Genomic DNA, 24,649 nt, shown 5'->3' with positions numbered 1-24,649 from the left:
CCCATATTCCTAGCACGAAATGACTACATCAAGCTTGTGACTCTTCAAACTTGTTGGACGCATTTGCAGTTCGTGTGGGCAGTGTTTAAGATTATTTTGTGCCCAATAGAGTCACTTTTATTATAAATAAGAATAGCATATGTTTCTAGACACTTCTACATTAATGTGGATGCTAACATGATTAGGGACAATCCTGAATGAATCGTGAATAATGATGAGTGAGAAAGTTACAGAAGGTCAAAGTTCATACCCCCAAGACATGCTAACCCCTAACCATTACCAATAACAGGGGAGGTTAGCATGTATTGAGGGTATGATCTTTGACCCTCTAACTTTCTCACTCATTATTATTTACGATTCATTCAGGATTATCCCTAATCATGGTAGCATCCACATTAATGTAGAAGTGTCTAGAAACATATGTCTGACTAAGACCCACAGAACCTGATTGTCTGAAATGGTTTTAAAAGACTCAAAACGTCTTAAAATAGTATAAAAAGGCTAAAAAAAACATTAATTGGTAAAATATGTCCAAAATGCCATTGATAAAAACTTCAGCTGTGCAGTCTAAAACAATCTTCATCCAAAATGAAAATAATATTGCTGGTAACTCAGCAAGTGTCAGCAACAGTCTATGACTGTCTCCCTGCCAACCTGCCTCCACCCCTGTTAGAGTCTTCTCAAGAGGATTGGCTAAGCCCAACCATGGAGACCATTTTCTCAGAGGTTTTGGCTAACCTCCACCATGGCAGGTAGTGACAAAGTCAGACATGGAGTCATTACTCTATAAATCTCGTAGTTGCAACAGCGACGGGCAAGTTGGTTTACTGGGAGTTGGCTAACTATGGGAGCCAGTGGTGGAGACGGAGTCATTACCATAGACTTATGTAATTAATGTGGTCGTTGCCATAGCGACCTGGAGTGAGTTAGTTCCTGAGGTCACTGGTGCATGTAGAGCGTGATGAGGCCTGCCTGATGGAGCTGCTGCCACAATGTCATCTCCATCTTCAGGTCATGGTTGATGAAGAAACCCACAGGGTGATAACTGCTGTCATAGTAGTGGTCAGAGTAGTTCTTATAGTCTGGAGTCATGAAGCCGTACGCACTCACCTGTTTTCGACAGACAGACAGACAGACAGACAGACAGAGAGACAGAGAGACAGAGAGACAGAGAGACAGAGAGAGATGATTACCTCATTGACCTTTGCTTTCATGAGTGGTCTGAGTGACATGCTGCATGTCTAATTGAAGGCTATCAGTGCCAGAGTAAGTACTGTCAATCTGTAAAGCAAGTGCAGTCATGTCCAGGGAGTCGTAATCAGTGGTGTAGTGGAGGGTAAATGCAGTTGATCTACCTTTTTTATTTTGCCTAACAGTTTACCCACCTTTTGCAGAAAAATGCATTGAAAGTATAGGGAGCGTAACTTTTTTCACCGTGACCGGCGATCAGAGTTTACCCACCAATTTATTTACCACTACATCACCGGTCGTCATCTTATGCTTTTACTGTACGTGGTCGTAACTAACTAATACACGTTACGGTATACCTTGTGCTTTTACTGTCAGTGGTCATAACCGGTCTTCTCTTGTTCAAATATGAAGTGTTGCAATTACTTTTTAGTGGCTGTTGGTAGCTTATACCGTACCTGGTCACAGGTGTGCATAGCAGCCAGCAGCATCACAGCACCTGTTGATGGACGGTAGATGTCCTTGTATTTGGTCTGCATGGCATGGCCTCGGAGGAACCTACACAGAACATGAAAACCATTTAACAACCACACTGCAGGTGCACATATTTACTTCTAACTAACTATTAAAATAGTTCTCCTCAGGGACACTAAAGTTGATCCTATCCTGTCCTAAAATGCCCTTGTTGGAGAAAAGGTGTTGGACAGACCACTCCTAGCTACCACATTTTCCTTGTTTTGAGGACAGCTAACAATACACAACACTTGTCCTTTTCAGTAGAGTCACACTATATCCTGATATGGTTAATTAATTTAGATGTCATTCTAGTTACGTGACCCTTGGGTTCGTGGCACTGGCACAAAGGAGTTTATATGTCCAGGTGTGTGTAATCAGAGCTCAGGTGTGATTCTGATCAGTCACAACAACTATCCTAAAGATAGCACAAAGATAACTCATTTATTTTCCCCTCTTTTACTCACCTGTTTCTGATGTAACGTATGAAATCTGGATGGTACATCTTGAACTTTTCTACACTCACATTTTTTCCAAAGTATGTGGGTGGCCTGAGGAAGAAAAAAATTAAGCAATTTATTCACAAAGAAACATCAATATGGTGAACAGTATAGAACACACATTTGTTAATAAAGAAGTAATACTTGGGTGACATTGACGGTGTTCAATTGCAGTTGCAGTCCACATGGATGCTGTGTGGGGAATGAAATCAAAACTGTGTCCATGGATGTGAACCCATGCGGTATCTTACGTTTTGCTCTTCTCTGGTCCTCTCTCTACTGGAGTGTGTGTGGCGGCTGCTTTCATCAGCAGATAATCCCTGTCATGGTCTGGCAGGAAGACATACCTAGTCTCCTACAGGATAGAGAGAGAGAGGTGAAAACAATCAGACTATAAAAGAACGAGTTTGTCTTTGAATGAATGAATGCATGCATGCATGAATGAATAAAAGAATGGATGGATGAATTAATTAATAAATAAATAAAAACAAGTCATGTTTATTCCTAGTGAGTCAATTTGATCGTGAACCATCATCATCATCATGGAAGGTCTCACCTCAGACAGCGGTGGTCCTCTGTAGCCCGCTCCGGCGTATCTCTTCATGGAGTTACGGAGGGTGTTGGTGGAGAACGTGTAGACGGACGTTCTAGAGCCCACATCCTGCTCAAAGCCCTTAATCACAGCTCCATTGGTCCTGGAATCACAACAGAGGCACGGAACAGAACACTGTCAATGACTAATTAGAACACAGGAACACTGTCAATGACTAATTAGAACACAGGAACACTGTCAATGACTAATTAGAACACAGGAACACTGTCAATTACCAATTAGAACACAGGAACACTGTCAATGACTAATTAGAACACAGGAACACTGTCAATGACTAATTAGAACACAGGAACACTGTCAGTGACTAATTAGAACACAGGAACACTGTCAATGACTAATTAGAACACAGGAACACTGTCAATGACTAATTAGAACACAGGAACACTGTCAATGACTAATTAGAACACAGGAACACTGTCAATGACTAATTAGAACACAGGAACACTGTCAATGACCAATTACAACAGTAGCATGAACACTGTCAATGACCATTGGAAAGAAATGACCACTTAGACCCTTTGGTAACCACAGCAACCAGATACATGCCTCATTCTAATCTACAGACTCTTGATAAGCCCTTGAATGGGCCATCCTGATTGACAAAATGCCAACTGTCATATTAACATCGAAATGCTCATTACAAGGAACCTGTAGAATGAAACATTTGTAAACGTTTGAACACCTAAAATGGTCTAACCTCGCCCCCAGGCTATTGAGGAAGTCAAGACTAAACAAGGTCGAAAAAGGCATCTCTCACCTGAAGACATAGTCATGTTGGTCAATCTCCCGGCCTTTCTTTGAGTCCTTCAGAATCCCTCCGTTGCCCACGACAGCACAACAGACACACTGCGAGCCGTTGCTTCGACTCTCCCAGTCATCAAACATGTGCCAGTTGGCTGATGTGTTGAGAACAGATAGGGTCGACACCAGAGCTGTTTGCACAACAAAATAAAAACATTTAATTTTCATTTTTTACAAAGACCTTGGAGATTCGTTTTAGAATTATTGGCAGGTTTAATCCTCACACAGTCCCAAATAAAAAGCCTTGCTCGCGGCAATAAATGCATTCCAATGTAATAAAAAAAAATATTCATAAACCAATGGATTTGCCTAATGCAAATCACCCAATGGACGATTCTTACACACTCAACTGAAAGGGTCGTGTTGTCCAAATAGCTGCAAAAAACAAAATGGGGCCTGAGGCAAGGTGTGGGTAAATCTTTATTTGTATAGTCTATGGGGTAAACACAATGGAATGATTCCATCATTTACTCTTCTACATCTGAGCTGATAAGAGATTCACATGTATCTGTAAAGAGGCACAGATGTCCTATTGACTGACCATGAAGGGTTGCGTGTCCTATCTTTATTGCGATGGCCATGGAGCAAAGGCACTGCAGTTAGACAATGGCCACATTGTGTGTTAGTCACCCACACTAACGGCAACACCACGCACGGTCTCGCTTAGCCAATGTTGTCTAACTATATTATTTGTAGTAATGCATTGAAACAACGGTCACGTCAACATGTATTGAAAGTACTTACTGTCAATGTCAAGGTTTCCCCAGCCATGAGCCCCTGGGTACAGTTTGAGGCGCTGGTACTGTTCTGTAGTGGCATGCTTGGCCCACTGGAGGACAGGGATCCTGCCCAGATACCTAACCCCAAAGTCTGTCTGGGGCACCCTGCTACGAATACTGTTTGGACAGTCCTGGAGGGAAAATAAACAACAATAGTATTCTTATTGAAGACTATGAAAGTTCCTGTTGAATCCATTATGAGTACATCTCGGCCCATCTTTAAAAAGCGTCTCAGAGTAGGAGTACTGATCTAGGATCAGATCCCCCCCTGTCCATGTAATCTGATTCATTATGATCTAAAAGGCTAAACTGAACCTAGATCAGCACTCCTACTGTGAGACTCTATACACTCCCTGTGTTTTAATTTTAGAGTAAGGGGCACACCACCAAAACAAAGTAACACCTCAAATTCATGGTTATCATTCTATAGTAGCACATAAGCTATAACAACGCCAGCAATACTTGTTCCAGTCGACAGACTTTGCAACATCATAAATTGTATGACTCTCAATGGAAGTAATTAACTGTATCTTGTAATTTAACGTTCTACAGTGGAAGAGCTGCATAATGACTAGAGGGATGTGGAGAATTATAATTCTTGGGGAGAGACATAGCGGTTATGAAGAACACGTGGAAAACACGTGGAAAACACATTGATTATGTTCCAAATGGCACCTTATTCGCTATATAGTGCACTACTTTTGATCAGGGCCCATAGGGCTCTAGTCAAAAGTAGTGCACTATGTGGGGAATATGGTGCCATTTGGGATGTAGCCTTACTGTATCATCCCCAAACTCTCTGTGCTAAAAAAAAAACATTACACTACGATTATCTAATTAAAATGTCAGAAATTACTCATTTAATTCACTGGAAATGAATCCACTCACACACGCGCCCACCAACGCACGCACACACATCAAACGTCATTGTAGAACATTAAGTCATTAACATCAGCGTCAAGGCTGATGAACAGTGAACTAGTAGTGTAATTGTACCATGCAGACCTGCAGAGCTGCAGTTTATAAATATGTGACAATACATCTGCCCGATTTTCACAATGTAATATGTAGATGGCTTAAGATGGCCCAAAGCGTATCAAATGGCTGTATGAATTACATTTTGGGTTGTGTAATCTGGTTGTTAACTAGAGTGTCAACCATTTTCCTAATTACAGCAGTGTGGGGCATTATTTTCACAGTGCCCCCATGAATAGCCACCCATATGTCTGAAAGTGCCACCCTCAGCCCTTCCTCAAATCAGTCAACGTTGACTGCAAGTAGACCACAGCCCTTCTAAGGTCTCTGAAGTAGACAGCAATCACAGAAAGGGAAGCTTCAACTCACTGTTTGAGGTGGGGCATCTTCACTGTAGTAACTGTCTCCAATGAAGGGTGGCTCTGTTGCTTTGGGTGATGGAGTGTTGCCGTCAATCGAGTCTACAGAGTCATGTGACCTAGAGGAAGACAAAACAACACGGCAACGGTCAAACAAGACATTCCCTGCAGCAGAAAGGGATAGTGCATTGTTACAACAACTCTGCTGGTTAGTGTAACAATGTGCAATTGTTGTGGTTATTAACGCTGTATGTCATAAAAAGTATCATTGGCTTACTCCAAGTTAACCATATCCTGCTACTAATAATGGAAACAAAACACATATTGAATCAATGTAACATTTATTTTTGCTGTAGAAAGCCAGTTTACTTTTTACATAATCTCTCACAAGCAAAGGTCCTCTAGTAAAAGTAAAAGTGTGCCAGAGACAAGAGGTTGATCTATATCTCTCTGTATCTGACTCTGCAGAAACATTTTGTCAACTTTGGTCACACTGGTCTAACGGTGTGATCCACATTGAACAGAGAAGAGGAAGGAGGCATTTCCTCACACATTAAAAAATACTATAGTACAGTTGAAGTCGGAAGTTTACATACACTTAGGTTGGAGTCATTAAAACTCGTTTTTCAACCACTCCACAAATTTCTTGTTAACAAACTATAGTTTTGGCAAGTCAGTTAGGACATCTACTTCGTGAATGACACAAGTAATTTTCCCAACAATTGTTTACAGACAGATTATTTCACTTAAAATTCACTGTATCACAATTCCAGTGGGTTTAATTCCAAGTTTACATACACTAAGTTGACTGTGCCTTTAAACAGCTTGGAAAATTCCAGAAAATGATGTCATGGCTTTAGAAGCTTCTGATAGACTCATTGACATAATTTGAGTCAATTGGAGGTGTACCTGTGGATGTATTTCAAGGCCTACCTTCAAACTCAGTGCCTCTTTGCTTGACATCATGGGAAAATCAAAAGAAACCAGCCAAGACCTCAGAAAAAAATATTGTAGACCTCCACAAGTCTGGTTCATCCTTGGGAGCAATTTCCAAACGTCTGAAGGTACCACGTTCATCTGTACAAACAATAGTACGCAAGTATAAACACCATGGGACCACGCAGCCGTCATACCACTCAGGAAAGAGACACGTTCGGTCTCCTAGAGATGAACGTACTTTGGTGTGAAAAGTGCAAATCAATCCCAGAACAACAGCAAAGGACCTTGTGAAGATGCTGGAGGAAACAGGTACAAAAGTATCTATATCCACAGTAAAACAAGTCCTATATCGACATAACCTAAAAGGCTGCTCAGCAAAGAAGAAGCCACTGCTCCAAAACCGCCATTAAAAAGCCAGACTACGGTTTGCAACTGCACAAGGGGACAAAGATCATACTTTTTTGGAGAAATGCCCTCTGGTCTGATGTTTGGCCATAATGACCATCGTTATGTATGGAGGAAAAAGGGGGGAGCTTGCAAGCCGAAGAACACCATCCCAACCGTGAAGCATGGGGGTGGCAGCATCATGCTGTGGGGGTGCTCTGCTGCACAAGGGACTGGTGCACTTCACAAAATAGATGGCATCATGAGGAAGGAAAATTATGTGGATATATTGAAGCAAAATCTCAAGACATCAGTCAGGAAGTTAACGCTTGATCGCAAATGGGTCTTCCAAATGGACAATGACCCCAAGCATACTTCCAAAGTTGTGGCAAAATGGCTTAAGGATAACAAAGTCAAGGTATTGGAGTGGGCATCACAAAGCCCTGACCTCAAGTTGTGGGCAGAACTTAAAGCGTGTGCGAGCAAGGAGGCCTACAAACCTGACTCAGGCTCTGTCAGGAGGAATGGGCCAAAATTCACCCAACTTAATGTGAGAAGCTTGTGGAAGGCTACCTGAAACGTTTGACCCAAGTTAAACAATTTAAAGGCAATGCTATGAAATACTAATTGAGTGTATGTAAACTTCTGATCCATTGGGAATGTGATGAAAGAAATAAAAGCTGAAATAAATCATTCTCTCTACTATTATTCTGACATTTCACATTCTTAAAATAAAGTGGTGATCCTAACTGACCTAAAACAGGGAATTTTTACTAGGATTAAATGTCAGGAATTGTGAAAAACTGAGTTTAAATGTATTTGGCTAAGGTGTATGTAAACTTCCGACTTCAACTGTAAATACAATAGTATTCACTGTAGTGTTTTTGAGGACTTCACCGTAGTATTCACTGTAGCATTTTTGTGGACTAAAGTCTGCAGTAGTATACTGTATACTACTATAGTATTTACAGTTAACTGTAGTATAAATACTATTCAAATAAAACTGTAGAATATACTATAGTAATTAATGTAGTGTTTTTGCGGATTGTAGTATACTGTAGTATTTCCTATAGTGTTTTTGTTATATTATCTTTGACATAGAAGTGGAGGCTTTCTACTTGAGGAAACCTACTGGAGAAATACTAAAGATAGGACTGGGTTCTGAACAGATATTTCAGCACTTCTGGTCTTTTAGGGAACACATATGGTCTATACTTGGCATGTAGGTTTCTCACCTATGGGTGGCACACATATAGGGGATATGGGGGAGGGGAATGGGCAGGGTATATGCAAATTGAATACTCTAGTATTTACTATAGTAAAAAAAAAAAAAAAAAAGGTTTTTGTTTTTGCAGACATTACATTTTCCAGAGTACGCATAGAGCCCCGAGTTGATTATCCCACATACTACGCCTATAAATGAACACATTTGCTGCTAGTAATGTGTTAATTTGCTGGTAGAAATGCACTGAAGTAGCTAGCTAGCTAGCAAGTTTACTAGATAGCTACAGTAGTTGCCTTGGTAGCCAAACAAACAGACAATGTTTTCAATTCGACTTTTGCTTTTGAAAAGCAGGTCAAACATAGAACATGTAAAAATGAACTTCATAGCCGTTGGTTATTCCCTTGCATTACAGATAAATAATGTACATACTAGAATGCCCTTGAAGCCAATCAGAAACGAGTACTCAACAATGCCATGGTATAATTTAGCAATAATGCACGAGGGGGTGTGGTATATGGCCAATTTACCACGGCTAAGGGCTGTTCTTTGGCACTACGCAACACAACAGTGCCTGGACACAGGCCTTAGCCGTGGTATTTTGGCCATATACCACAAACCCCAGAGGTGCCATATTGCTATTATAAACTGATTACCAATGTAATAAGTAAGAAGTATTTTTTTGTCATACCCGTGGTATATGACAGGGCTCGAAAAACACGGTTTATAATACTATATAATCCAGAACATAAAGACTCCAACACCATCATCAAGTTTGCAGATGACACGACGGTGGTGGGCCTGATCACCAACGACGACGGGACAGCCTATAGGGAGGAGTTCAGAGACCTGGCAGTGTGGTGCCAGGAAAACAACCTCTCGTCAGCAAGACAAAGGTGCTTATCGTGGACTACAGGAAATGGAGGGCCGAACACGCCCCCATTCACATTGACAAGGCTGTAGTGGAACGGCTCGAGCGCTTCAAGTTCCTCGGTGTCCACATCGCTAAGGAATTATCATGGTCCACACACACACCAACACAGTCGTGAAGAAGGCACAACACTGCCTCTTCCCCCTCAGAAGGCTGAAAAGATTTGGCATGGGCCCTCAGATACTCAAGAAGTTCTACAGCTTCACCATTGAGAGTATCTTTACTGGCTGCATTACAGCTTGGTATGGCAACTGCTCGGCATTCGACCGCAAGGTGCTACATAGGGTAGTGCGTATGGCCCAGTACATCACTGGGGCTGAACTCCCTGCCATCCAGGACCTCTATACCAGGCGGTGTCAGAGGAAGGCACATAAAATTGTCAAAGACTCCAGCCACCCAAGTCATAAACTGTTCTCTCTTCTACCGCACGGCAAACGGTGCCGGAGCACTAAGTCTGTGGCCAAAAGGCTCCTGAACAGCTTCTACCCCCAAGCCATAAGACTACTAAAATAGTTAAGCAAATAGCTACCTAGACTATCTGCATTGACCCTTTTTGCACTAATTCTATGCACACACACTGAACTCTACCCACACACTCACACTACATGGCCAAAAGTATGTGGACATCTTATTCCAAAATCATTGGCATTAATATGGAGTTGGTCCCAACTTTGCTGCTATAACAGCCTCCACTCTTCTGGGAAGGCTTCCCACTAGAAGTTGGAACATTGCTGCGGTGACTTGCTTTCTTCAGCCACAAGAGCATTAGTGAGGTCGGGCACTGATGTTGGGCGATTAGGCCTGGCATGCAGTCGGCATTCCAATTCATCCCAAAGGTGTTCGATGGGGTTGAGGTCAGGGCTCTGTGCAGGCCAGTCAAGTTCTTCCACACCGATCTCGGCGAACAATTTCTGTATGGACCTCGCTTTGAGCACGGGGACAAACTGTTGCCACAAAGTTGGAAGCACAGAATCGTCTAGAATGTCATTGTATGCTGTAGCGTTAAGAGTTCCCTTCGCTGGAACGAAGGAGCCTAGACCCAAACCATGAAAACCAGCCCCAGACCATTATTCCTCCTCCACCAAACTTTACAGTTGGCACTATGCATTGGGGCAGGTAGCATTCTCCTGGCATCCGCCAAACCCAGATTTGTCCGCCGGACTGCCAGATGGTGAAGCGTGATTCATCACTCCAGAGAACGCGTTTTCACTGATCCGGAGTCCAATGGCGGCGAGCTTTACACCACTCCAGCCGACTTTTGGTATTGCGGAAAGTGATCTTAGGCTTGTGTGTGGCTACTCGGCCATGGAGACCCATTTCATGAAGATCCCGATGAACAGTTCTTGTGCTGACGTTGCTTCCACTCGGTAGTGAGTGTTGCAACTGAGGACAGGCGATTTTTACGCGCTACACGCTTCAGCACTCGGCGGTCCCGTTCTGTGAGCTTGTGTGGCCTACCACTTCGCGGCTGAGCCGTTGTCACTCTTAAATGTTTCCACTTCACAATAGCAGCACTTACAGTTGACTGGGGCAAATCTGACAAACTCACTTGTTGGAAAGGTGGCATCCTATGACAGTGCCATGTTGAAAGTCACTGCTCTTCAGTAAGGCCATTCTAAGGCCAATGTTTGTCTATGGAGATTGCATGGCTGTGTGCTTGATTTTATACACCTGTCAGCAACGGGTGTGGCTGAAATAGCCAAATCCACTAATTTGAAGAGGTGTCCACGTACTTACACTAACACTCCAACACATACACAAAGGCACACACATCACATACTATTATTATATATTTTTTATATATTGTATTCTGCATTATTGGGAAGGGCCCATAAGTAAGCATTTCACTGTTAGTCTACACCACTTGTCTACGAAGCATGTGGACAATTAACATTTGATTTGATTTATATTAATAACAAAACCAATGCAATAAACCCAATCAGATGATGCTGAACCTGAGATCAAAAGGCCATAGTCATCTGGACCAGGAATTAGAACTGAAGGACTGATACATCCTGGACTATTCATTCGGTCATAAGAGGCTCTCGAGCAGTACACAGACAAGGAAATAAAGTGATGATTTAGAGGCAAAATACCCCCTTTTCCATAGACATGCTAATGTCATTTACCGGCCTTTCTTAATACAGCGAGCTACATAATTTACATTTACATCATTTAGCAGACGCTCTTATCCAGAGCGACTTACAGGAGCAATTAGGGTTAAGTGCCTTGCTCAAGGGCACAGACAGATTTTTCACCTAGTCGGCTCGGGGATTAGAACCAGCGACCTTTCGGTTACTGGCACAACGCTCTTAACCACTAAGCTACCTGCCGCCCCAATAATGTGTATAAACACATCGCCTCCTGCATTTGGAGAGCCACAGATTGGAACTAAAAAGTATAGGCAGAGCAGAGCTATTTGGAGACTCTGGCATTCAGATAAAAGCACTACCCATTGTTGCTTAGTGAAACCCAAGGGCTACGTTAGGCAGGCAGGCGGCAGCTTAAAATAACAGACCTGCTGAAGCTCGAACCGCTCAAACGTATCATTTAGTCTCTGAAATAGACATCTCAGAGAGCGAGAGAGAGAGAGAGAGAGAGAGAGAGAGAGAGCTGCTTCCATTTCTTCCTGAGCCTCTCTCTTAATACATCTTATCTGCACCCCCATGCGTTTAAAACTGGACTATCGCCTACCCATTACGACCAGGCTTACGTTTCCCATGTCAGGACTCAGAGGGACTACCGCCTGCGAGATGTTTTTTTTTCCATCCTCCTCGATCTATTTCGCATAGCTGGTGTGGCTCCATTTTGAAAACCACAATGATACAACTTGCAGGAAGAACGTAGTGGTTAGAGAAAACCAGCTTTTAATTCTCCATGATCTCAGCCATTTCCCTCTTTATGGCTGCTCATTAGGCAAACCAAGGGAAATTACTAGGATGAATTTCAGGATTATTATTATATATTTTTTTAAAGTGAACATTCCACTAGGTCAGCCTTTTTACCAATTCAAATACTTAATCGAAACCCCCAAAAATTGCTTTTGAACTATACAACAATTTAGCTCTACATTACTTCTCAACCAACTGGTTGATCATGTTTTGACAATGAACAAGATCATATTGTTTGATTGTCAGTTTAACTGATACTAATCAAATGAAAACCTTGAGGTCAACAACATTCCCTGACAGTAGTGCTTAATTTCCACCCGGATGTTTCTATTGGTGCATTGTTGTTTGTTTACCTGTTTAGTTCCTGTGTGTACCCAAGACCAGGGAAGTGTGACAGGTTCAGGTCGACCATGCGCCAGGGGACAGTGATCTCCAGGCTCAAACACAGGATGTAGATGACCAGCAGGGAGATGACACCCAGGAAGCACAGCCCCAGCCTCCTCTTGAGCCCCATGCCCGTCACCGTGGCCCCAAGCCTCGGCAGCTGGCTGCGTGTGTGCCCCCTGCTCTCCACCCTCCCCGGAGGAGGAACATGAGAACTAGGCAGAGGGGGAGGAGGATGGGGGAGTACAGGGGAGGAGAGGAGTCACTGATGTCCTTCTGAAGAGGATGGTTGGGTTTTTCATGGGAGCAACAGAAAATATATTAGGGCCAGGGGTGGATCTGACTGTTAATTAGTCCACAGGGGTTTTTTGGACACTGCTCCCTCTCACCCCACCACAGTCTGGAGAGAAAAGGACAGACAGCAGAGAGATATCTGTAGCATTTTTTAAATATTTTTTATAGATTATGTGTGTTCTGTGTACACTTATTAGATTGTACCAGGCTGTATCTATGTATGCAGAGGTGAGGTATGTTGTGTAGAGAGAGAGAGAGAGAGAGAGAGAGAGAGAGAGAGAGAGAGAGAGAGAGAGAGAGAGAGAGAGAGAGAGAGAGAGAGAGAGAGAGAGAGAGAGAGAGAGAGAGAGAGAGAGAGAGAGAGAGAGAGAGAGAGAGAGAGAGAGAGAGAGAGAGAGAGAGAGACAGACGGACAGACGGAGAGAGCGAGCGCAACGGAAGAGACGGATGGAGAGAGAGACTGACAGAGAAACTAGTGAAGAACAAACACCATTAAATACAACCCATATTTATGTTGATTTATTTTCCATTTAAAAGTAAAGATACCTTAATAGAAAAGGACTCAAGTACTGTAAGTCGCTCTGGATAAGAGCGTCTGCTAAATAATGTAAATGTAAATGTAAGTAAAAGTCACCCAGTAAAACACTACTTGAGTAAAAGTCTAAAAGTATTTGGTTTTAAATATACTTAAGTATCAAAAGTAAAATGTAATTGCTAAAATATACTTAAGTATCAAAAGTTAAAGTATAAATAATTTCAAATTCCTTATAGAAAGTAAACCAGACGGATGTTCCATTGATAAGGGCGTGAATTGGACAATTTTCTTATAAGGAGTACTTTTGGGTGTCAGTGTTAAAAAGTACATAATTTTCATAGGAATGCAGTGAAGTAAAAGTTGTCCAACATGTAAAGTAAAGTACAGATACCCCAAAAATGACTTAAGTAGTACTTTAAAGTATTTTTACTTAAGTACTTTAAACCACTGGGCAGAATTACTGCCAAATGTACCATTTCTGACAACCCTGCTCAATCCTCAACCAGACAAGAACAAGAGCGTCATCGAAACAACAGGAAACCAGAATCACATCACTACTCTAAGGGCCCTGGTCAAAGCTAGTGCAATAAAAAGGGGATATAAAAAGGGGATAGGGTGCTATTTTGGTTGCATCCAATGTTTTTCCTTCTCATGTTCCCCTCGATGTGATAAACCATAAGGAACGATCTGAAACTCAACAGTTACTCTGGTAGAGTCAAGGCATTAGCATGTCCATGAGACCATACTCCCCCACCTCAATTCTCACCTCACTGACTACAATGACAGGGTAAAGACAGCACAGGGTGGAAAACATGCCATCAGGCACTACATTCTGTTCTGCTAATAACTTATTTGATCTTTAACCAACTAGGCTAGTTAAGTCTCTTAAAGTTATGCTCCATCGTTGAAACATACCAAAATACAATGAATACATCAGTAAAAATGTATCAAACTACTGTAACACAGATGATGGCATCAGATGTCACTGATGTACTTTTCCTGACTTATTCTTCAGTGTTTGTTTGAAGTTAAATGGCCAGGGAATGGAAGGAACTCCTAGATCCTCATTATTAGCCTGTTAGTGAAAACTTTGACATTTAGTGGAGAATAGAGATGAACACTTTCCCTTAAAAGGTCTTAAAGAATATGGATTTTATAAGCTTGGCATTGCTATCACCTTTTGTTCAATTCTGTTAAATAATGATAATAAAATACCTTTTCCCCTTTGATTTATTTCCTAAAAGTATTTTTGGTTATCCTGAAAGTGGGGGAGAAAAAAAAGCAGCAAACTTTTCATGGTCTTTGTCAAAGTTGAATACATTATGCCCAGTAACAAGTCATGACTACACGCTCCTCACCCTCACAGAAACAGCAAGTCGCTACTCTGAGAAAACTCTGTCTCAACAGAAAGCTAAACATAGAAAAGTATTTTAAAATGTCCCCATATCCCCTCACCTGTGACTATTCTTCTTTAGTGGCAGTCCTGTACATAGCAGTACAGTAGAAAATCCTCTACGCCAGAAGAAGTCTTCTTTAACTAAGTAAACTGTAGCGCAGGATACACTCAAGCCTGGCACAGCATGGGCGGGACTATTGTGAAATGAGCAACAGCTGCTGGCAATTGGTCAACCCCCCCCTCGTGTTGTGGAGGAGGGGATAAAGAATGGGGGGGAACTTCTACGACAGGCTGCAATAAAGTCAGACATGAGAAGACCGCACTACTAGAAAATACTTGCTATGATCACAACGTGTTGAAGCTTGAATCATAGCCTAGCTTACAGTGACAGTCAAGATGGCTGAGCCCCTCGCACACACAAACATGCACGCACACATGACATCAATAAACACAAACAAAAGGCCCTTGAATGAGTGTTCTCTCCTCGTCAAAGACAGCAGCCGTCTGCTTTTTAATCAGACACACTGGAGACTTCAAGTCTCCTCATTTCCACACAGAGCGAAGAGAGGTTATCAGTAGTCACCCTTTGGCCCTCCAGCCCCAAAATGTATGGGTCCTCTCCCCTCCCCCATCTTCTCTTTCACAAGCCCAGTCAGCAGGGACCTTGGAGCGAAGTGAAAGCTCTCCGTCTCTGTGTGTGAGCAGAAATCAGTTCATAGGCTGTCCTAGTCTAGTTCTCGTGGTATGGCTTCCTCTCTGGAAAGAAATGAGAAAACCTACAGAAAGCAAATGCATTTCAGTACGCACCACCGGTTGCTTTAGTAGTCAGGAGTGAATGAGAGAGCTAGCTAGAGGGCAAAGAAGAAGTGGAAGGAAAGTGGGTCAGTAGTCTAGTCAGCTACAGACGTCTTTCCAGCCGTATGGAAACGACAACCCTTTAGGAGTTTTGACCTCTCCAGATATGAGTGTAAGACATCAATGCCTTACTGATGGTTGTAAACAAACATACCCTACAGTAAATTATGATTTTAACATTTCAGGCACGTAAATGTATTGGATTTATTCACCACAAAATAACTGCAATTCCAGTTAATCAAAATAGACGCCCAATTCGTAAGGTCATGGAATGGCATTTGATTGGTTGAGGAAATGTTTTCTAGATGAGTTATCGTCTCGGGGACGGAGAGACGAAACAAGAGAGCTATTGTTTGTTTTCCCACTGTGATTATAAAGACAAGAGACTCTGGGACTCTTCCACTGTGACTATAAAGACAAGAGACTCTGGGACTCTTCCAAATAGGCTTTTCTTTTCTTTATTCACTTTTTACTGAGGATCAGTCAAAAAAAAATTCTCCCACAGTTTTCGAACAATCACCATGAATAACAATGCAACTAAACCTAGTTAAGATTCAGACCAAGAGCTACAAGTAAGAACACATGGGGATACATTAAAACGACAATATATAAAAAACTGAACATAAAAATAATACAATCAAAAGACAGCTGGAGTGGTTTGTGTAGAAAGTCAGATTTCAAATTCAACACAAATGAAGGGTACAAGTGAGAGCGAGAGTGTGTGTGCCATGGGGGTCATCCCAGATCAAAGTGAACCACAAAGGCAGGACTCATTGGCACGTGTGGGACTGGCATGCAAGCCATGCTGCCACCCTTCTGGGCAAAGAGGCCAACAACCCTGGACGCAGTGCTAACTGTCTGAGGAATGGTAGGGATCAAGGCTGTGCCCGCAATGGGACCCTATTTCCTATTTAGTGCACTAGTTTTGACCAGAGCCTATGCGGGCACTTGTCAAAAGTAGTGCAGTATATTTGGAATAGGGAGCCAATTCCACATGCAAACCATGTCATCTCTACCATGGCTGGCCTCCGCCTCTCCCCCATAAAGAAATACATACGTCCCCAATGACACCCTATTCCCTATATAGTGCACTACTGGTCAAAAGTAGTGCACTATATAGAAAATAGGGTGCCATTTGGGATGTAACCAATGACTAATAACTGATTAAAGATGAGAGAAACATGTGTTAACTGGCGTTCAAAGCCTTGCCATTGAATTGCTTCTGTGATACTGAATAGAAGAGTGGAATTTTGTGTGTCTGAAGTTTGGGAATATTTGTGAATTGTTGGAAGTTGTCCGCCTCCACTAAATAGGATGAGGAGAGACAGTATGTGACAGTGCTGCCATTGTTGAGCCTTCACTGTCAGAAATCATGTAGCTACTAGCTAAACCTCCCACAACTGAAAACCCAAGAACACACTAGGCTAAAAAAGCGACACTAGACCCATATCTCACACTCCAAGGAAGCCGTAATATTGGCTTTGACACTATATCCTCTATATTTCACATCAGCAAAACCTGACAAACTAAACACATACCATCCTAAATAAAATGGCACCATCGAGCATCACTAACTGTACAGCTCAGACTGGACGTGGATTTGTAGTGTTTCTGTGAATGAAAAGGTACACAAGCACTATCTTGGAATAGGGCTGCTTGCATTGTAATCAATAAGAGAAAATTCCAAACTTCCACTTAAGTTCACTTAGTCATGCATTGATGTCAAAATTCGACTTTAGTTTTTGTTAGGATTCACCCCTAAGTCCTTCAACCCGTCACTTTGTGCACAGCACTTGCATGTAAAGGATAAACACACCGGGAGTCAGTTACGAGAGCATCAGATCAGACGGTAAAATAAATGTAAAAATAGCAAATAAATATGAAAAATAGAACACATCTGAAATTTGTGTCACATGCCCACCCCCAACTCCCTACTATTCAGGATATGGAGTTACCCAGAAGTCCACTGTTTCAGACTGAAAATTAAAACTCTAAACAGTTTCTAGTTTCTGAGTGGCACATTCCAAACATTTCACTTTTTAAATGGGTAAACAAATAAAAAGCATAAAAGTATCAGCAGGACGGAACGTTCAGATATATATACAGCGCCTTTGGAAAGTATTCAGACCCCTTGACTTTTTCCACTTTGTTACGTTACAGCCTTATTCTAAAATGGATTAAATTCATGTTTCCCTCATCAATCTACACACATTAACCCATAATTATAATGTGAATACCGGTTTTTAGAAATTTTAGCAAATGTATAAACATTTAAAAACAGAAATACCTTTTTCCATAAGTATTCAGACCCTTTGCAATGAGATTTCAAAATTGAGCTCAGGTGCAACCTGTTTCAATTGATCATCCTTGAGATGTTTCTACAACTTGATTGGAGTCCACCTTTGTTACATTTAATTGATTGGACATGATTTGGAAAGGCACACACACCTGTCTATATAAAGGTCCCACAGTTGACAGTGCATGTCAGAGCAAAAACCAAGCCATGAGGTCGAAGGAATTGTCCGCAGAGCTCCGAGACAGAATTGGGTCGAGGTACAGATCTGGGGAAGGGTACCAAAAAAATTCTGCAGCATTGAAGGTCCCCAAGAACACGGTGGCCTCCATCATTCCTCAATGGAAGAAGTTTGGAACCACCAAGGCTCTTCCTAGAGCTGGCCGCCCGGCCAAACTGAGCAATCGGGGGAGAAAGGCCTTGGTCAGGGACGTGACCAAGAACCCGATGGTCACTCTGACAGAGCTCCAGAGTTTCTCTGTGGAGATGGGAGAACCTTCCAGAAGGACAACCATCTCTGCAGCACTCCACCAAATCAGGCCCTTATGGTAGAATGGCCAGATGGAAGCCACTCCTCAGTAAAAGGCACATGACAGCCCGCTTGGAGTTTGCCAAAAGGCACCTAAAGGACTCTGACCATGCGAAACAAGATTCTCTGGTCTTACAAAACCAAGATCAAACTCTTTGGCCTGAATGCTAAGTGTCACGTCTGGAGGAAACCTGGCACCATCGTTATGGTGAAGCATGGTGGTGGCAACATCATGCTGTGGGGATGTTTTTCAGCCGCAGGGACTGGGAAACTAGTCAGGATCGAGGGCAAGGTGAACGGAGCAAAGTGCAGAGAGATTCTTGATGAAAATCTGCTCCAGAGCGCTCAGGACCTCAGACTGGGGTGAAGGTTCACCTTCCAACAGGACAACGACCCTAAGCACACAGCCAAGACAACGCAGGAGTGGCTTTGGGACAAGTCTCTGAATGTCCTTGAGTGGCCCAGCCAGAGCCCGGACTTGAACCCGATCTAACATCTCTGGAGAGACCTGGAAATAGCTGTGCAGCAACACTCCCCATCCAACCTGACAGAGCTTGAGAGGATCTGCAGAGCAGAATGGGAGAAACTCCCCAAATACAGGTGTGCCAAGCTTGTAGCATCATACCCAAGAAGACTAGAGGCTGTAATCGCTGCCAAAGGTGCTTCAACAAAGTTCTGTGTAAAGGGTCTGAATACTTATGTAAATTTGATATTTCAGTTTATTTTATTTATATACAGTGAGGGAAAAAAGTATTTGATCCCCTGCTGATTTTGTATGTTTGCCCACTGACAAAGAAATGATCAGTCTATAATTTGAATGGTAGGTTTATTTGAACAGTGAGAGACAGAATAACAACAAAAAAATCCAGAAAAACGCATGTCAAAAACGTTATAAATTGATTTGCATTTTAATGAGGGAAATAAGTATTTGACCCCTTCTCAATCAGAAAGATTTTTGGCTCCCAGGTGTCTTTTATACAGGTAACGAGCTGAGATTAGGAGCACACTCTTAAAGGGAGTGCTCCTAATCTCAGCTTGTTACCTGTATAAAAGACACCTGTCCACAGAAGCAATCAATCAATCCGATTCCAAACTCTCCACCATGGCCAAGACCAAAGAGCTCACCAAGGATGTCAGGGACAAGATTGTAGACCTACACAAGGCTGGAATGGGCTACAAGACCACCGCCAAGCAGCTTGGTGAGAAGGTGACAACAGTTGGTGCGATTATTCGCAAATGGAAGAAACACAAAATAACTGTTAATCTCCCTCGGCCTGGGGCTCCATGCAAGATCTCACCTCGTGGAGTTGCAATGATCATGAGAACGGTGAGGAATCAGCCCAGAACTACACGGGAGGATCTTGTCACTGATCTCAAGGCAGCTGGGACCATAGTCACCAAGAAAACAATTGGTAACACACTGCGCCGTGAAGGACTGAAATCCTGCAGCGCCCACAAGGTCCCCCTGCTCAAGAAAGCACATATACAGACCCGTCTGAAGTTTGCCAATGAACATCTGAATGATTCAGAGGAGAACTGGGTGAAAGTGTTGTGGTCAGATGAGACCAAAATCGGCAGGGGGCGGCAGGTAGCTTAGTGGGTAAGAGCGTTGTGCCAGTAACCGAAAGGTCGCTGGTTCTAATCCCCGAGCCGACTAGGTGAAAAATCTGTAGATGTGCCCTTGAGCAAGGCACTTAACCCTAATTGCTCCTGTAAGTCGCTCTGGATAAGAGCGTCTGCTAAATGACCAAAAAAAAAAAAAAAAAAAAAAAAATCGAGCTCTTTGGCATCAACTCAACTCGCCGTGTTTGGAGAAGGAGGAATGCTGCCTATGACCCAAGAACACCATCCCCACCGTCAAACATGGAGGTGGAAACATTATGCTTTGGGGGTGTTTTTCTGCTAAGGGGACAGGACAACTTCACCGCATCAAAGGGACGATGGACGGGGCCATGTACAGTCAAATCTTGGGTGAGAACCTCCTTCCCTCAGCCAGGGCATTGAAAATGGGTCGTGGATGGGTATTCCAGCATGACAATGACCCAAAACACACGGCCAAGGCAACAAAGGAGTGGCTCAAGAAGAAGCACATTAAGGTCCTGGAGTGGCCTAGCCAGTCTCCAGACCTTAATCAAATAGAAAATCTGTGGAGGGAGCTGAAGGTTCGAGTTGCCAAACGTCAGCCTCAAAACCTTAATGACTTGGAGAAGATCTGCAAAGAGGAGTGGGACAAAATCCCTCCTGAGATGTGTGCAAACCTGGTGGCCAACTACAAGAAACGTCTGACCTCTGTGATTGCCAACAAGGGTTTTGCCACCAAGTACTAAGTAATGTTTTGCAGAGGGGTCAAATACTTATTTCCCTCATTTAAAATGCAAATCAATTTATAACATTTTTGACATGTGTTTTTCTGGATTTTTTTGTTGTTATTCTGTCTCTCACTGTTCAAATAAACCTACCATTAAAATGATAGACTGATCATGTCTTTGTCAGTGGGCAAACGTACAAAATCAGCAGGGGATCAAATACTTTTTCCCCCTCACTGTGTGTGTGTATATATATATATATATATATATATATATATATATATATATATATATATATATATATATGCAAGAATCTGTTTTTGCTTTGTCATTATGAGGTATTGTGTGTAGATTGATGACAAAAACAAAACAATTAAATTCATTTTAGAATAAGGCTGTAACGTAACAAAATGTAGAAAAAGTCAAGGGGTCTGAATACTTTCCGAATGCACTGTGTATATCTATATGTGAAAATGTCATTAACCAGTTGAATAGTTCCTTCCCATGGGTGTTTAGGGGCTAGTTTACTTCTGTTGAGTTGAGGGGCCCAGTGTGGGACCCTTTCAGTGGGAGTTAGATGTATTTTTGTCACAGACTACCATCCTATCAGACCCACCAGGCTCTTGGGGCTTTTAGCTTTGGGTCTCTGGTCACATGAAACCACTAGGCTTGCCTTGTGTCGTGCCTCCCTCTCCACCCCCCATGCCCCACTCAGTCCCAGTCTCAGCTTTCCTAATCCTTTAAACACTTCCTATGCGCATTCCTTCAATCACCCTCTCCTTCGCTCTCTCCCCCCTTCTTTCTGCCTCACTTTCAAAACCCTCAAAAACTGAAACCATGACTCTCAACAACACCAAACACGCTATCAGAGTATCATTCCTCATTGTCTCCTATCCGTAGATTTTTTCAGCATCCCACAATTACTCACCATTTCCTTCTATTGACGTCCTATACAACTTGTCTACACCAAGATTAGTATTATTTCTAGACTCGACTTTGATGAAGACACTCATAACAAACCTGCCTATCAGAGCTAAACTAGGCTTGTGACTGCCAGGGGGGCAGGAGCGAAGGGTGTGACTGTGATTGAGTGAGTGACTGTGTGTGTGTGTGTGTGTGTGTGTGTGTGTGTGTGTGTGTGACTGTGATTGAGTGAGTGACCGTGTTTGTGTGTGTGTGTGTGTGTGTGTGTGTGTGTGTGTGTAGGAGAGGGGTGGGGGGGCCGCACCAAGCCAAGGCAGCAGATCCTATAATTAGCACTAGCCCAGAGGGGCACCAGGACAAAAGACATCTGTAACTCACACACAAAGGGCACCGCCGAGCAACCTCGAGCCCCAGCTTCATTCAGCAGCACTCTCTACAGACGTGTCGGAACGACTGACTGCAGGACCTCAGCAGGGAAGAGGGTGGTTTGGGGTGCTGATTCCCTTCCCTCCTCCTCAGAACGACCACATAGCCCCCCTCCACCTCTCTCTGCCTGCTCGGAAAACTTCACACTGTCACAGAGCAGGCCTGGGCTGGCTTAGAACATCTGGAACTGTTCTCTTCTCCATGGCAGCAGCCTTGTCTCTGCTCTGTGGGGAACGGGGGTGGGGGGGGGGGGCTCTCCAGCTCCTTCAGATTTTAGGGGGGTTCACAATCTATATAAATTCCAGAGGTGGTTGCAGAGAATGGTTCAGTCAGAATGGTTCAGTCAACACAGCCCTCCCGGTCCATGGCCCATATGGGGACAGAATGGTTCTGTCCGTCCACTGCTTTACTGTTTGAGCCTCTGCACTGTAAACGATCACTGCCCCCCTAGTCTATAAACTCTGTAGGGAGAGAATGGTTCAGTGCTTCCAGGAGTCCACTGGGCCTCTGGGCAGTTAAAGATCACAGCACCCCTGGTCTGTGGCTCCTCCAGCCTGAGAGGCGCTTAAAACAGCAGACGGCATCCTCTCCAGCCTGTTTCCCTGGCCGTATTCGGCCTGCTTGGGAGAGGCCAGTCTCTAATCTCTGGGGCTTTATCAAGAAGCCTACGGAGATACAGTCAGGCAAGCTCCATTTCTCTCTCGCTCTCTCTTTCTAGTCTATCAGAATCATATCCACCAGACCAAAGAAAAAACAGAGGGAAAAGAGGGGCCCCAAGTGACAGAATGAATGAAGGAGTGAGGGGAAGAGAAAGGAGGAAAAGGTGGAGATGGTGGTGTTCAAGTCCTGCCCTCCTGTCAGTCACTTCTCCAGCAGCTGCTTCCTCTGCTGTTCCAATAGGGCCTCCAGGTGGTCCGCCCTCTTCAGAGCAGCCTATGAAAGGAGAACGGCGGGGTTTAACAGAGCTATCAATCATTTCTCACGCCCCAACTCAGTTCCTTTCAATCCTCTCCAATGTTAACTTAGTGTAAAACCCCTGTCTCCGTATGTCCCAAACGGTGAGTTATTCCCCCTATTGGCTCTGGTCAAAAGTAGTGCACTATAAAGGGAATAGGGTGCTCTTTGGGACCCAGACTAGGACTCACCTCATGCTGCTTCCTCAGGCTAGCCACAGTCTCTTCCTTTTTCAAGATGGCTGACTTCACCCTGCCAAAACAAGAGAGAAGAAACATAAGGAAAAATAACATTTGTTAGGCATTGAGATGACTTTCTCCTTTCGCTGTTATTTCAAATTTCTTTTTTATTTACATCCTACACTACCGACTGAATCACAATCTCATTATACAGGAAACAAACAGACAACAGTCTGTGCCCAGCTATTCTAGAACAGTGTAAATACTGGTGATTAAATTGACATTGCCACAGTTAGCCCCATTGAGGTCTTTCCCAAGGGAGACCTGGCTATAATACCGTCACACAATATCCTCTCCTTCTATCCCTCTCCTCTCTTCTCACTCTATCCCCCTCCCCTCCTCTCCTCTCACTCTATCCCTCTCCTTTCACTCTATCCCCCTCCTCTCCTTCTATCCCTCTCCTTCTATCCCTCTCCCCTCTCCTTCTATCCCTCTCCCCTCTCCTTCTATCCCTCTCCCCTCTCCTTCTATCCCTCTCCCCTCTCCTATCCCTCTCCTCTCCCTCCATCCTCACCGTTGATGGACCTCTGCCAGCTCCTCCTCCTTCTCCCTGATGACCCTCTCGACCTCCAGCCTTAGCCTAGCCCTGACCTCCGACGTCTCAATCTTCATCCTCCTGTTCTCATCCTCCGTCACGATGAGTCTTTCAGCAAACTCCTGCCTGATCACCTCTGCCAGGCTGCGACGCTCCTCGGACAGCTTGTCACGGATCTGGAGAGGAGAGAGAAAGAGAGAGAGGGGAGGGGACGGGAGAGAGACAGGGGAGAGGGATATGGGATAGAGGGACAGGGGTGAGAAAGGGTTTTAACATGGGCATCATTGACCTAGATAAGTCACCTTACAGTCTTGGACCAATAACCACCAACACATATTTATCCAGCCATATCCACAAACACATATTTATCCAGCCATATCCACCAACACGTATTTATCCAGCCATATCCACCAACATGTATTTATCCAGTCATATCCACCAACATGTATTTATCCAGTCATATCCACCAACATGTATTTATCCAGTCATATCCACCAACATGCATTTATCCAGCCATATCCACCAACATGTACAGTGCCTTGCAAAAGTATTCATCCCCCTTGGCGTTTTTCCTATTTTGTTGCATTACAACCTGTAATTTAAATTGATTTTTATTTGGATTTCATATAATGGAAATACACAAAATAGTCCAAATTGGTGAAATGAAAAAAATAAAAAATAAATAAATGAAAAAACGGAAAAGTGGCGCATGAATATGTATTCACCCCCTTTGCTATGAAGACCCTAAATAAGATCTGGTGCAACCAAATACCTTCAGAAGTCACAGGGGAGCTCTGCTTCTAGTGGTTTACCCTCTGCCCTACGGCAGCAGCAGCCTGAGACAAAATTATGCACACACCTACAGCCAATAGGAGTACAGGTGT

At 43.3% G+C, this 24,649-nt stretch overlaps 2 protein-coding genes across 4 annotated transcripts in view; both read right to left on the bottom strand.

Moving 5' to 3' along the window:
- Positions 1–335: 335 nt before the first annotated feature.
- st6galnac (ST6 (alpha-N-acetyl-neuraminyl-2,3-beta-galactosyl-1,3)-N-acetylgalactosaminide alpha-2,6-sialyltransferase) lies at positions 336–14,852 on the bottom strand. 2 transcript variants are annotated; one of them, XM_041889087.2, is made up of 10 exons: positions 14,764–14,852; positions 12,449–12,879; positions 5,739–5,847; positions 4,360–4,525; positions 3,572–3,746; positions 2,758–2,896; positions 2,453–2,556; positions 2,169–2,252; positions 1,647–1,746; positions 336–1,110 (listed from the first exon to the last, which is right to left on the bottom strand). In XM_041889087.2, exons 2-10 carry the CDS (start codon positions 12,607–12,609, stop codon positions 940–942), a joined length of 1,209 nt encoding a protein of 402 aa, XP_041745021.1. In that variant the 5' UTR covers positions 12,610–12,879; positions 14,764–14,852; the 3' UTR covers positions 336–939. The 2 variants fall into 2 exon arrangements, with proteins under 2 accessions (XP_041745021.1, XP_041745026.1); XM_041889092.2 differs by having other exon boundaries at positions 12,449–12,755; positions 14,764–14,850.
- A 6,992-nt stretch (positions 14,853–21,844) lies between these two features.
- Positions 21,845–24,649, bottom strand: part of cep131 (centrosomal protein 131) — a 48,111-nt gene continuing 45,306 nt past the window's right edge. For both annotated transcript variants that reach the window (XM_041889102.2, XM_041889109.2), the window contains 3 exons: positions 23,745–23,941; positions 23,183–23,243; positions 21,845–22,970 (listed from right to left, as the gene is read on the bottom strand). In XM_041889102.2, the coding sequence (XP_041745036.1) occupies positions 22,899–22,970; positions 23,183–23,243; positions 23,745–23,941 (330 nt within the window). In that variant the 3' untranslated portion in view covers positions 21,845–22,898. The remainder of the gene's footprint in view (positions 22,971–23,182; positions 23,244–23,744; positions 23,942–24,649) is intronic.

The sequence above is a fragment of the Coregonus clupeaformis genome, unplaced genomic scaffold (assembly GCF_020615455.1).
Source record: "Coregonus clupeaformis isolate EN_2021a unplaced genomic scaffold, ASM2061545v1 scaf0080, whole genome shotgun sequence".
NCBI lineage: Eukaryota > Metazoa > Chordata > Actinopteri > Salmoniformes > Salmonidae > Coregonus > Coregonus clupeaformis.
This window is presented reverse-complemented; position numbering and strand designations above follow the sequence as displayed.

Excerpts from the sequence above, each read along its gene's own strand:
- st6galnac (XM_041889087.2), bottom strand. The coding sequence starts at position 12,609 with ATGGGGCTCAAGAGGAGGCTGGGGCTGTGCTTCCTGGGTGTCATCTCC. Across the intron at positions 3,747-4,359 it reads GGGAAACCTTGACATTGACA|CTCTGGTGTCGACCCTATCT; the intron begins GTAAGTACTTTC and ends TTGTGCAAACAG. Across the intron at positions 2,557-2,757 it reads GAGGACCACCGCTGTCTGAG|GAGACTAGGTATGTCTTCCT; the intron begins GTGAGACCTTCC and ends TCTATCCTGTAG.